Source organism: Chiroxiphia lanceolata, chromosome 2, assembly GCF_009829145.1.
Source record: "Chiroxiphia lanceolata isolate bChiLan1 chromosome 2, bChiLan1.pri, whole genome shotgun sequence".
Taxonomy (NCBI): Eukaryota; Metazoa; Chordata; class Aves; order Passeriformes; family Pipridae; genus Chiroxiphia; species Chiroxiphia lanceolata.
Genome location: NC_045638.1, coordinates 69853015 through 69867308, shown reverse-complemented (window position 1 = coordinate 69867308; position 14294 = coordinate 69853015). Strand labels below are relative to the sequence as shown.

The window sequence follows — 14294 nt, the reverse complement described above, 5'->3', positions numbered from 1 at the left end:
CAGTAATGCTTATGAACAAGATAAAGCAGGAGTTCCCGAAGTGCTGTTTGTGGGATCTCTTAATGTGTGCATATGGGACCATGATGAAGCTGTGCAACAAAATTCCTTGGCAGCGCAGTATCTTCTCCATAGGACAGCTATAAAGGTCTACACATTAACCTGAACAGCCCAAGTGTTTCACACTGTGCAGTGTAACTCAATAATCTCACTTTTTTTTTTTATTTTTTTCATATTACTAAATTCAGCACCAAGTTGAACTGTACTTGGTAAATTTTCTGAAGGAGTTTGAAAGTCAAGATTAGTTGTCTTTTTGACCAATTATTCAATTTTCTTAATTTGTTTGCCCTGGAATTTTAATTTTCTCAGAATCTCAATATATAGGTAATATATGCCATATACTATACATTTTTGGAGAGTGATGGTATTCTGTGCCACAAATTATTTCAAACTGCATGAAGGATCAACTGCTTTGAAGCTCCCTGAATTTTTGGAGTGCTAGTTACCCTATCACATGTAGATTTGTTTAATTTGTTTATCAGCTTTGCTTTTGATAAAGGATAGATTATGTCCCCTCATGTTACAATTTTTCTTCAGGAGGATTTTGGCAGAGCTGAAGTTAAAAGGGACTGCTGAATATAGTTTATGGGATATATTTTACAAAACCAGAGTGCATGTTTTCTCCAATCCAGTAGCCATTGATGCCTGCTGAAGTCAATCTTGTGATTTAAAAGGCATACATTTGTATTTTTTAATTCTATATTAATGAACAGCTAGTCATGCAAGTTTATTGCATATGCAAGGACAGTAATTTTTATAGAATCTACGTGTTTTTCTACATGATTTCAATGTACCAATTTTTTCAATACTATCTTTAAGCATATCCTTAAATTACTGTTCTTGTAGTAACTTCAGTTATTTTCCAAAGTTTCTGTAATTTCTTGGTAAAAACAGCCATGTAGCTAATTTCCACTGAAGTAAGAAGCAAATTTGAGCTGATCCCTCCATTCACAACAAGTAGGACACAACACGTCATATTGTAATGGGAAATGGTTACATTATTAAGAATACTGAGGTCAGAGAAAAATGTACTCAATACAAAATTCTATATTTGCCATTAGACCCTCAAATTTGTGAAATTAATAAAAAATACTTTCTTTTAACTTAATAATTAAAATCCCTAAGCCAGCATTTATCTGGCTCTTGTTGGTAATCAGCAGTTCTTCAACTCCTTTTCCAAGCAAGCAGAAAACAACCATAAATGCTAAAAACTTTGAAAAGTTTTACTCACTGTCCCCATCTATCAGTTCTAGATAATGTGCAATTGAAATACAGAAAGTCAAAATCTCACAGACACACAAAGGAAATTAGAATGTATAAAGCTCAGTGCATCACTCCTTTCTTAAACAAGTAATTTTCCATTTTCCTTACCTTAACCTCCTACCATGTTTTCTTTGGGTATTGTTATATAGCACTCAGCTCTCCTACCTGGGCAGACTTCCCATGTCTGCAGAAGATGACTAAAAGGAGGTAATAATAACCATATTATACCTCATGAAGAAATCATCACAAGTTTGCCTCCATTCTCCTCCTCTACTTTTGGAGTCTCAGTTTCATAGGGTAAAGTGAAGTACAGACTTCCAAATTATGGGAGGAATGGGAGTAGGAATTTGTGCTTCACTCCGATATGTTCCTTAGTAGTTTTTGTTCTTGTACAACTGAATTAGAGAAGAAGAAACTATTGCAGGGCAATTTTCAGATAGCTTAAATTCCACCTAAGTTCCAATGCCTTGTTAATGAAAACAGAAAAGTACCTCTCAGGAAAGTGCTTCAGAGTGGCTAAGCAAGGCACTGACCAAGAATACAAGAGGCACAAGGGCTTAGCAGGGTTTAAGCCATCCGAAAATAAAGGTAAGAAGCTGACTTTGGCAGGTCTGGTTCCTGATCATAGATGTAGTCTTCACTGTTGCTCTGTTTGGGTCATTTAAATTGAATGAACTCAATCTAATCTGAATAAAGCAAATTTGCAGAATCACGGAATCATAAAGGTTGGAAGACACCTTCAAGGTCATTGAGTCCAACCATCAACTCAGCACCACCACAATCATCCCTAAACCGTATCCCCAGGTGCCATATCTTGAACACCGGCAGAGATGGTCACTCCACCACTTCCCTGGGCATCTTATTCCAATGCCTACCCACTCTTTCAGTGAATTATTTTTTCCTAATATCTAATCCAAACCTCCCCTGGCACAACTTGGGGTGATTTTTTCTTGTCCTTTCACTTGAGACATGGCAGAAGAGACCCATGCACACATCACTACAACCTCCTTTCAGGTAATTGTAGAGACCAATAAGATTTCCCCTGAGTTTCCTTTTCTTCAGGCTAAACAGCCCCAGCTCCCTCAGCAATTCATCATAAGTCTTGTGCTTCGGACCCTTCATCAACTCCATTGCCCTTCTCTGGCTTGCTCCAGCACCTCAATGTCCTTCTGGGAGTGAGGGGCCCAAAACTGAACACAGTGCTTGAGGTGTGGCCATACCAGTGCCAAGTACAGGGGGACAGTCACTGCCCTGGTCCTGCTGGCCACACTATTCTATATAGGCCAAGATACAATTGGCCTTCTTGGCCACCTGGGCACACTGCCAATTCAAGTTCATTGTCAAAGACTTAACACTTTCTGATTCCTTTCTCATTGGGTATGATTACTCGATTAAAATGTTTACAAGCCTCTCAGAAGAATACATATATTTTAAGGAATCATTTATGACTTTAAAGACTATGGCTTTTGAATAAATTTTCAGGGATTTATCTCCTCTATTTGTGACTGCAACAATTGAAAAGAGAAGACTGACTGATGTCATCTACCTAGACTTCTGCAGAGCCTTTGACAGACCCATATGACATCCTTATCTCAAAATTGGAGAGACATGGATTTGAAGGGTGGACTATTTCGTGGATAAGGAATTGGCAGGATGGACACAGATAGAGAGTTGTGGCCAATGGCTCTGTGTCCAGGTGGAGGCTGGTGATGAGTGGTGTCCCTCAGGGCTCTGTCTTGGGACCAGTGTTGTTTAATATCTTTATCTGTTGTATTGACAGTGAGATCAAGTGCACCCTCAGCAAGTTTTCAGATGCTGTGAAGCTGAGCAGTGCAGTTGACACAACAGAAGTATGGGTTACCGTCCAGGGGGACCTGGACAAACTTGACAAGTGGGCCCACAAGAACCTCATGAAGTTCAACAAGTCCAAGTGCAAGGTGCTGCATCTGGGTTGGGGCAATCCCAGACATGAGTCCAGGCTGGGAGAGGAACTCATTGAGAGCAGCCCTGTGGAGAAGGACTTGGGGGTTCTAGTGGATGAAAAGCTGGACATGAGCCAGCAGTGTGTGCTCACTGCCCAGAAAGCCAACAGCAGCCTGGGCTGCATCAAAAAAAGTGTTGAAGGAGGTGATTCTGCCCCTCTCTTCCCTGTACCCTGAATTTTAACATGGGCAGATAGTGATAGGACAAGGGGGAACCATTTTAAATTAAAAGAGGATGGATTTACATTAGATGTTAGGAAGAAGTTCCTTACTCAGAATATGGTGGAGCACTGGAACAGTTTACCCAAAGGTGTTGTGTATGCTTCATCCCTGGAAGTGTTCAAGGCCAGATTGGATGGAGCTTTGAGCAACCTGATCTAGTGGGTGACATCCTTGCTTATGGCGAGTTGGAACTGTAAGATCTGTAAGATCCCTTCCAACTCAAACCATTCTATGGTTCTATGGTTTTATTCATCTTGTATTGCTCCTTTGGTGAACTTCTGGTGTTTGTGAGAAGAAGAATGAAAACATAGGCCAGAAGCAGACAAACTGAGGGACAGATGCTGTGGAAACTTCCACATCACATTTCAGCAAATTGTTCCAGCCTAAATCTGAGCTCTTGTGGTTTAAGCTGGTACAATGATTATCAAACTTTTCATGTGGCAATGCGTGTGTAATGAGGATAAAATCTACCTAACTGTAGTACAAAGACGGAGCAAGGAAATTAAGGAAAGCAAGTGAATAATCAAGGAAAGAGAAACTATTCATCTTTCTGTCAGCAAAGGACTGTTTTCTGAAATAATTTCCAGGGTGCAGCTGCCTTAGCTTCAAGTGTCTAAAGTAATGGAGCTTTCACAAATCTCCTTTAGAACACTGCAGTTTTACTTTCAGACTTAACCATGGTGAAAGGTGATGGCATAGCTAACCCACCAACACTACCCAGTGCTGCACACAGAGACTGTCTTTGGCATTGTACCTGCCACTCTCATGCCTGTGCAGCCTTCTCCAAAAGTCTTTGATTTTACAGTCTGAAGGCAAAATCCTGACAAAGATACTCATTGTGAATACTACCTTAATTACCTAAATTATCTGTTTCGGTCATCTTGTCTCCCCTAGGGAGTGGCATCTCACTGTTTGTTTGACCCAGCTGAACAACATAACATTCAATGCAAATATTAGACCATCATTATCGTGCTTTAAACAAACAAGCAGGTTTAGTTTAGATCTTCCTAAATGTGTTGAAAGAGAAATGATGTAACTATGTGTACAGACACAGGGAGGCTGCAGAGGGGCTGCTGAAGCACTTAGTGTGTTCTAATGTTTAACTCTAAGTGGTTCCTTTCCAGCACTTGGGCTTCCTGACTTACCCCTTCTCTCTCTGATACAGTAGAGAAAGCTGTGACAACTCACTTAGATGCCTTAAATAATGTCAACAGCAACAGAAACCTTTTTGGTTGTTCCAATAGCTAATATGGGCTGTCCAGAGAGACTATTTGAAACTGCCTCAGAGAGGATTTTCAGTTTGCTGCTGTGTTGCTAAGGCTATGCTTGGCTCTTTGCAGCAGCTGACAATATTAGCAGGATTTGTATACAGCCCCTGAGGTGAGGGATGATCCATGAGAATTCCCACTGCCAAGGGTATGATTTCATAATACTTCTTATTACCTAATATCTATCAAATATCTTCAATTTTTTTCTTGCCTGAAATGCTACTCCTGCAAGTAACACATATTGTTTTGAGACTATGCAAGGATAGGGTAAGATTACTGCTGGAAAGTTGCATAGTAGTTTCTGGTTAGACATGGTTATCGGCTGGGTCCTGCTCAGTATAGTTTGAAGAAATACAGTCTAGAAAAATGTTATGTTTCAGAAGCTATTCTGAATAACTTATTACCCCTTCACACAGAGCTGGCTACATACACAAAGACAGTATGTAGTTTAATAGAAAGACTTGAAGTTAAACAAGCAAGGAAAAATGGCTCAAGGTGCCACTTCAGAGCTGGACAGAAAGAAACAATCAATCATAGAATCATTTAGGTTGGAAAAGACCTTTAAGAACATCTAGTTCAACCATTACCCTATTTGGGCAGAACTGTGTTTGGGAATTAAATGTACCACTTCTGATTACAGACTTCTGAGAAGGAGAAACAGGTTGCCAAATTTAGATTTTATGAGCAAGCACAGGAAATAAATATGGAACTGTTCTGAAGGTGAAAACTCAGGAGCCATGCTCAATTCGTAAATTGAACAGAAGTATCATGTGTCTTATACGACTCAGAAGAGGCAGAAGCTGTATGCCTTTGGAAAAAAAAGAAAGAGAATTTTTTTAATGGGGACTATTATATGAATTGTTTTCAGCAGTTTCTTCCGCCTATTCCAGAGTTGGCAGCATACACAAGTTATATTTTTTCCATCTTCCCTCTACTTGTTTACTGTTCAGTGTACTTGAAGATTTGTCTCTGCTTATTAACTAGAATGAAGCAAGAAGTTCAACAATTGAGGCTTACATGCCTGTAACAACTATTGAAGAGAAGACACCGGTTCTGCTTGTGGTGACTGCCTGCAAAGGCCAGTGCTCCTAGCTTGAGAAAGTGACAGCCTTTCCTCTTTTCTAGACCTAAAATAGAAGGTTTGCGGTCAGTAACAAGTACATTTGGCCAGGAATGCCCCTGCAGGGTAGATCTTAATCACTATTTCACCGTGAACTCTGGTAGCAAAGATTAAGCCAGCATCTGGGTCAGGGTGCTGTCTGTGATAGCCTGTAACTGTATCACTAATCTGTTTATTATAGGATTTTTAAGTCTAAGGTTTAGCAGTAGTGGTTGCCTTTGTCAACATTTTTACCCCATGCTGTCTTTATTTATTTAATTTCTTTTCACTAGAAAGACATTTTTTTCCAACCCCATTTCTAAATATTAGAAGTAAATAACTTGACAATAACATACATTTGCTTCAACCAGAGTCATGGGAGGAGTTTTTAATCTGAATAGTAATGCATGGCTGCTGCTAAAATTTGAGAGACAATGCAATTCTTTTTTTTATTATTTGTTTGGTTTTTGCCTTTTTTATGTTGTTGTTGTTGTTGTTGTTGTTTGGTTTTTTTAAATTTTTGGAGGCTTTCCTAGAATGATGCATACTTATTTACATAGAAAAAAATCAAAACCAGGACTGCATCATTGCATCTATACAGTTTTTGAAATGTTTTGACACATTTGCCAAGATTTACTAGGAAATTTCACATGCTTCTCTGGCAATTTATAATCCATTATTTTACACTACAAGCTGCATCCTTGAGTTTATTTTATGTCACAGACATAAAGTAAACTAAATGACAACATCTCCTGGCCTCTCCCTTTTATCTATGGAAATGACCTTCAGTAAAGACAATCCAAGGGATGTTGTGCATCCATTTTGAAATACATTATTTATATTAATGTGAATGTTTCTGAATAAATGAGGAAGCAAGGCTTGGCTTAGGATAGAATAACAATGCAATTATTTAATAAGCCATGTGTCTCAAGAATCTGTCAGGGTCAGTATTGCATCAAAAAGTGCACTTTTTTGGAACCATCTTTGGGCCTTGATCTTCTAATATCTGCTGAGAAAAATTTCTAAAAATCTGACTTATTTCTTTGTGAGCTGATGGATTTCCGCATTTAAGTTGGGATACGTATGAAATACAGCACAGAACTCCCACTCAGTTAAGGGCAGAATTAGTCACCCCAAACTGGAGATAGATTAGTACTAAAGGAGAGAAGTAATTAAGTATTGTATACCATAGTTTTGATGTAAACGCAGACATTATAGTCCAAATTCTACTTTCTTTCATTTAGTCAGAAACCAATGAAGCAACTCTATGTTATAAGCACTAGAAGTAAAAGGAGGACTGGAGACAGAGAAGATCGAAGGACACTGGGTAAAAGACTAGGACTACAGCCTTATTTTCAAGGCATAGAGCAGATTAACATGGAAAATAATTTTTAAAAGCTGGAGGAAGGAGAAGAGAGAGGAAGGAATGGTTTGTCTGACCTGCAGTCTATGATTAATTTGTGCTGCAAGGTCAGGAAACATCAGAATTCTAAGGGTTTGGTTTGTCCAGTTTTTGGAGTCACTTCATATTTTTCTACTAGAGCTGAACTTCTCCAGTGATAAACATGTTTCGCTCCAGTCATTTGGTTTGTCACCAGCTGGGATCAGGGGAAAAGCTGTGCTTATTCTCCAGAGTAGTGAGAACTCAGTTGGGAAGCTTCTGTTACTCCAGTTCCAAGAAATGCAGTTATAATACTCAATCATATTTTTTTTTTTCTGGAAATGTTATATATAGTTGGATGAGTCTTATTACACAGGGTTTTTAATTTTGTCCTAAATCTTCTATTTTCATTTTGGACTCTGGTCTATAGAACATCATGATGTTTAACAGTACAGATACAAAATACCCTCTATTTATTTTATTAAATACCAGTTTTTAACTTGTCCTCACATTGTTTTAGTGAAATAATAGTACAGAAAACAGTAACTTCGTGGAAAGAGTGCTGTGAGTTAGGTGGTGCAGTGTTACAGTGCCACCAAAGTAAAGAAGCCCATTTTTCAACATGAAGAAATATACTCTGCTCTCAGGGTAAACCTGAGCTCTGTCCCTTTGGAACAATCCTTCGGCTCAGGGAATGTATACTGTACATGATATGATATATGATCTTTTAGGAATGGAGGAAACTGAGCCAATGTTCCAATTTTAAAAAGCAAGGGAAACCAGAAAACCAAAGTTTGAAGTTCAGTGGTCAATCTGAAGTTAGATTTGTCTAATGTAAAAACCTAATGTACTTTTACTGTAGGTTTATGTTCTTAATTCTGTAAGTCATGTTAATTAGCACCCTACAACAATTTACACAACTCCTTTTCCTCCTGTAACCAACCTTAAATGACACCACTTATTTAAAACACACTTAAACCAAAAGAGTAGCTTGTATTACCTCCAGTTCCATGTGCTTTTCTTCGTTGTTATGGTCCTTCAATGCCTTTTCAGAATGATCATCACAGTCTTCTAAATGACAGATGTGTTGATATTTAGTAAGTTCATGTTTACCTCGCTTTCTTTGAGAAACATTCATTCTATGAAGACCATTGAAAAATGTCTCATACAGTGGCAGTTCTCTGAACATATCATCATCACCTCTACCATCTGCTTCTTCCTCTTCAGATGAAAAATCATCTGCTTCTCCTGCCTCACAAATATGGAGCTTAGTGTTAGCTTCATGTGATAAAAATTGGAAATCAGAAAATGTGATAGCACTTGGTTTATGTTTTATGACTCTGATCTCATGACTCCTTTCTGGTTTCTTGTCTGAATTTTTTCCTGCATGCAATGGAAGGTTTAAAGGATCTTCCTTTGGCATGTGTCTTGCAGAACAAGATAATTCTTCACAAAGGTTCTTTTTCTCAGACTGGTTGGTGGCACTGACATGCCCTGCAGCCATACCAAGTTGCAAGGATGTCTCATTGTGGTCTAATAAGGATGACACAGACAGCAAACTCGGCCCAGGTTCCAGTAAAATGTTCTGACATTCATATGGACTCTCCTGATTTTCTATCTTTCTTTGATATTCTTCATCCTTTGCTTCCTTTGGAGTCCCCAGGCACTTGGCAGATTTAAGATAAGATGAGTCCTGTGCTTCTTCATGGATGTTAGTTTCCATTCCAGTGGGTTTCATCCATCAGAGATCAAAATTACTTAACTCTTGCTTTTCTTAAGAAACATAACTCTGCATATGCAACCAGAAAATATCTTCTTAGTTTTCCAAAACCATGATCACACAATTATTATTTATGCCTGGATTCTCATAGAAAACATCTGAATCCTCTCAGCTCCTGGAAAAAAAAAAATAAAATTGATGGAAACATACTTGTGGTGGACTGCATCAGCAAAAGTAATCCTGAAACATGAAATTCCCATATCAAATTTACTTTAGAATTACTTATGTTTCTGCAAAAATATTTGATGTATGCAGATTAAATGAACTGAAAACTTGAGAACCTTGACTTGTTTACTTTAGAGACTAGAAAAGAGATATCAAATGCAGAAATGTTTTTTAAATGTTGACTTTACATTGATTATTGACGCAATGGTTCAGAATCATTCAAAGTGATGTTAGGTATATTCTTGTTACTTAAACATGCCTCTGTTCATCTTCTTTTCATTGTCTGTTAAATCACTGAAAATTTTACACTGTTCTGGTAAAGCTACTAAAATGTCATAGGGAAGACCAAGGAACAAAACATAGAGAAATGTCATAGGAAAAAATAACTGACAGAAAAAAAGATTCAGTATAGGTGGGATTTTTTATCTCTCGACTTCAATGAATTGCCAGTGCAGTGCAGCCCCTATCTAATCCCAGTAGATCTGAAAAGCAAAAAGAGGAGGCTAAAAATAACAGAGAGCTTCAGTGCTACATTGGAGTTGGCCATGTCTGCTTTAAATCAGTCTTAATATCCATGCTCACATCCAGGCTGTGCACCTCCAATGCATTGGAAGAAGGGAGGAGCTGAAGAACTGAGCTTGCATCACTGAATAGCTTACATTCCCCCATACATGTAGTTTACTTCTTGTGACAGATTGAATATTGATAGTATTTATTTTAATGATTGTTTCAGTACTGCCTCTGTGAGAGAGCAAAGCAGAACAGAAGCTTTTCAAAATAAAAAGAGAAGCTTAAGCCTTTGATGGATGTGGCAAACCTGTCAGTGATGAGGAAGATGTGTCAGAAGGCAGCACTGTGACTGTCAAAGTGGGAAACAAGCAAAGTAAGATGCTGGCATGTGACGTGCCTGTCACTGCATGTGCCATAAATTGAGCAGTGCACACCATCTAGGCATATTTTAGTGCTGGTTAGTGTAAACTTTAGTGTTACAGACGTACATTTGGTAATAGAAAGAATACTGTTGGATTTATTGTATTACCTTTGTTGTTTGAACTGCAGCTGTAATAAGTGTGAGTGTGCAGGTATGTAGACCTCTTTTTATGTAGACATCTTCTCAGCTCTTGCTAGCTATTTAAAAGTCAGATGTTATTGTAAGCTGTCTAACGTCCTGCTGGAGTCAATGGAGAGGGAAAAATGCTTCTAAAAGGTAAATGCTCCCACTTATCTTGGTTACCTATTTAGACATGGGATGAGTCTCCCTTTTGGCCTGACTGCCTTATCCAAAACTATGGAGGATGTCTAGATTAAAAGCTTACACCAGTCATCTGCCCTTTAGAGGGACAAATAAAGGCAAGAAGAATCTCAGCCCATATCTTTGCTACACAATAATAATAGATGATGTTGTCTATGTGTAAATGAGAAACCTCCTTCTGAAACCCTCATTTTCTTAGATGATTCAACTTAGCCATCTTCATAGAATTGATGTCACTTTCAGAAGTGCTGAACACTAGGAGAACTAATTGAACACAATGCCTTTGTAAAAGAAGACACATTCTCACATTTAGATGGAATGATTTGAATAACTAACATTTCACATAATATTTTGTACATTGTGGGCACAGTGAAAAAGCCTCCTACCATTCCAGGTGCTTCACTATGAGCCATCAACTTCGCTTTTGAGTCCCCGACACCCAGTACCCTGCAAGAAGGCATACAGCTAGCACCCACACTCCCCACACACAAAGCCAGCTGTAACTGAAAAAGATTTGCCGATTCTAGCAGGCGCCCCAAAAGGCAGCGAAAGAGCTTTCGCCTGGCTGCCCAGACCTCAGGATGGGTTGTGTTCACCAGTCATTGCTGCTGGTGGCCGTCCTGCTCCTCACCTGTTGGTAGTTCCAGCAGTAGTAACAATGCTCAGGTCTCCAGGTCTCCCCCAGAGACTCTCTTTCCTGGTCTTCACCCCTTCCTACTGTTACTCTTCTTTCCTATCCTTGGCCTGTTCCCTGGACCCTCTTTAGCTTTGATAATACTGCCAAGCAGGCTGTGCTGTGAATACACCTCTGTTTTCATAGAAACATCTTTGCTGTAACAAGCCCAAAATATAGCAAAAAATTGCTCCAAAAGCAGTTACAGAAATTGACAGAATCATGGAATGAGTCAGGTTGGAAGCCACCACAGTTGGTCATCTGGTCCAATCTCCCTCCTCAAGCATGGTCATCCTAGAGCACACTGCACTGAATTGCATCCAGATGTTTCTTGAATATCTCCAGTGAGGGAGACTCCACAATCTCTCTGGGCAACCTGTTCCAGTCACTCACACAGTAAAGTTCTTCCTCATGTTTATGTGAAACTTCCTGTGCATCAGTTTCTGCCCAGTGCATCACATCCTGCAGTGGGCATGCATAGGATAACTGAATTACATATTTTTTATTTCTAGTATTTTAGGATGATGCTTTGGACTCCAAAACATGAATTATCGTCCCTGCAGAAATTTGTATTTTTCATTATCTCTGGATATTCCTAGCATCTAAAATCAATACCCAACGTCTTTTAAAATTTTGCTAAGTTATTTGTCTCAAATGAGTTTTGTTTTTAACAGGGTGTGGTGTAAAGCTGTAATTTTTACAGTTTAATTACAAAAAATCATGAAAGACGTTTTCCATTTACTAGATTTGCTTACTCTATTTTCTCTTTATTTTTCCTGGGATGAGACTGGAACAAGGCAAGTGTGCAAAAGCAGGCTGTTTTTGTGCAAGTATGGTAAGAAATATGGGAAAAGGAAGTGGTAAGAAGAGGGAAGGTGTGGAATTCACCATCCCTTGAGGTTTTTAAGATGAGAATGGATGTGGCACTTAGTGCCATGGTCTGGTAACCACTGCAGTGTTGGATCAAGGGTTAGACTTGATGATTTTGGAGGTCTTTTCCAAATCTGCTTGATTCTATGATTCTATGATTTTATGAATGTGGGTTTACCCTTGGTCATCCTGTGGAACATATCTTTTTACTCAATCTAAGAGTGACTGAAAAAACCCCACACTTTTATATATAGTATCAAATTCCATATTTTATAAGGAGTTACACATAGATGTAACATGTTTCTAGCTCATAAAAGTGGAGCATTCTTGGCAAAGCAGAGAATTTGGAAATCCTGCCCATAGCAAAATATGTAACTCAGAGAGGTCTGAACATTCAGAGCTAAATCTGTACATGTCATAAAAGGCCTGTAAGACACTGCTGAAAAATAGTATAATTCTCGCCACAGTCCTGAATGTATGCACATAGAAGTTCTGAAAACTAATAATCTTTCTGGAAAAGGTCTTTGAGGCTTTATAAATAGGGAAATTACTTTCATAAGCGTACATAATTCTAAATATGTACTGTAGCATTAGCTCTACTGGTAGACACTAGTGTAGGTAAAGATGTGGAATAATTAAAGTATCTTGTGCATATATATATATATATATATGTGGGGTTTTCAACTAAAAAGGAAAATGCAGGGCTACATCAGCTAACTGTCCAACCAGAACTGACTCCAAATAGCATTGGTAAGAGAGGAAAAAAAAAATGGCAACACAAGATTTTTTTTTAAGCTAAAATGTGAAATGCATGTCTGAGTGTAGCAACTTAACTGTCTACATACATGAGTTTAAAACTTACAACCAAAATTTTATTTATTAGGGAAAACTCCTTACAAATCAGCAATAAATTAATACAGATTTATGATATAACTAGTGAAATGCTGTGGAAGGGAAGGTAAGTTCTAATATGGCCTGGCACAAGCGTGTGTGTGCAGACTCACAGATAAACTTTTGTGTATCATGCTCTATTGGCTTGATTCCCCTTTGCCAGGACAGCCAAGATTTGTATTAAAACTCATGAAGTTTTGCATAAAGATTGAGACACATAAACTAAGAACAAATTGGGAGATTAGGATTTTTTTTTCCTGATGATAGTTTTACCTGTTTTGCAAGGTAACCCCATATTTTTCAATTCAGTTACTTTCCATAAGCATAACAACAGGAACCCATTGAGTAGCCAAAAGATCCTCCAAGCGTTGGGGCAGAACAGAAAAAGAAATGAGCAGATTCTTAACAGAAGACATTTCAGCTTGCTTGCTGCAGAACTCTGTCAAGAGAAGTATGTGTGAGAATCCCTGGGGCAAAAACAGCCTTCTGCAAGCATTGGCCAAATTATTTGCAGAAAAAAGACAGAAAAAAAAAAAGAAGAGGGAAGGAAAAAAAAGAAAAAAGAGAGTAAGAACATGCTTCACAGGAACACCAGGCATTTCTAAAAATACAGCGTGACCTCATTCTTCACATCATACCAGACCTTAACATTGTGCTTTGCTTTATCACCTGGAGCACCTGGAGTCAGGTTCCAACTGCTCGAGTTTGGATGCTGTCAGGTTTTGAAAAGGTAGTCTATGAAATGCCTTTTGATATAAAACCAGTGTAAAAGAGTATCAAAATTAGCTTTCCATCTCACTTGCAAATTCTAATTATTGTTTGCCTATGTTTCTTCGAGACCTACATTTGCTGCCAAAGCTTTACAAGTCTTCTCTTTTATATATATTTATAGAATCATAGCTTGCAGACAGACTTCTGCATACTCTGCAAAGTGTAGCTACAGTGCAAGTTACTGGACACATGAGTTTCTGAGTGTGATTATAAATCAGTTATTTGCAGATCTAGCCTGGAAAGGAAAAGTATGTGTTGTCACTAGAAATGCAGGGTGAGAAATCTTTGAGTTATAGTTTAATTTTGGAAGTGTTTTTCTATATTGCTTTTGATTAGAGCAAACAGCAAAAGTGGAAAAGCTGTGATGCCCTTCTGCTCATGTAATGTATGTATTCATGTGCTCGTAGCCGTAGATTACATTTTTCATCTTGAGATATCCAGGCACAGATACTTGGCACAGATGCTGCCAAATCTATGTCCCTCCTGACTCATTTCAGTCAGTGAAGGAGGCGGCACTTGCATGCTGATTTCTTATACCTTGTGCACCTGATTGCCTTCACTGAAGTTAAGCAGTATTTTATTCAGCAAAGAACTTGGCATATTTATGAATGAGTCAACCA

At 38.5% G+C, this 14294-nt stretch overlaps 1 protein-coding gene across 1 annotated transcript in view; it reads right to left on the bottom strand.

The window, feature by feature from the left end:
• Window positions 1-13322, bottom strand: part of STARD13 (StAR related lipid transfer domain containing 13) — a 257875-nt gene extending 244553 nt beyond the window's left edge. Inside the window, 2 exon segments of the mRNA XM_032680416.1 lie at window positions 8273-9167; window positions 13177-13322. Coding sequence (XP_032536307.1) covers window positions 8273-9010 — 738 coding nt within the window. The 5' untranslated portion in view covers window positions 9011-9167; window positions 13177-13322.
• Between the last annotated feature and the right edge of the window lie 972 nt (window positions 13323-14294).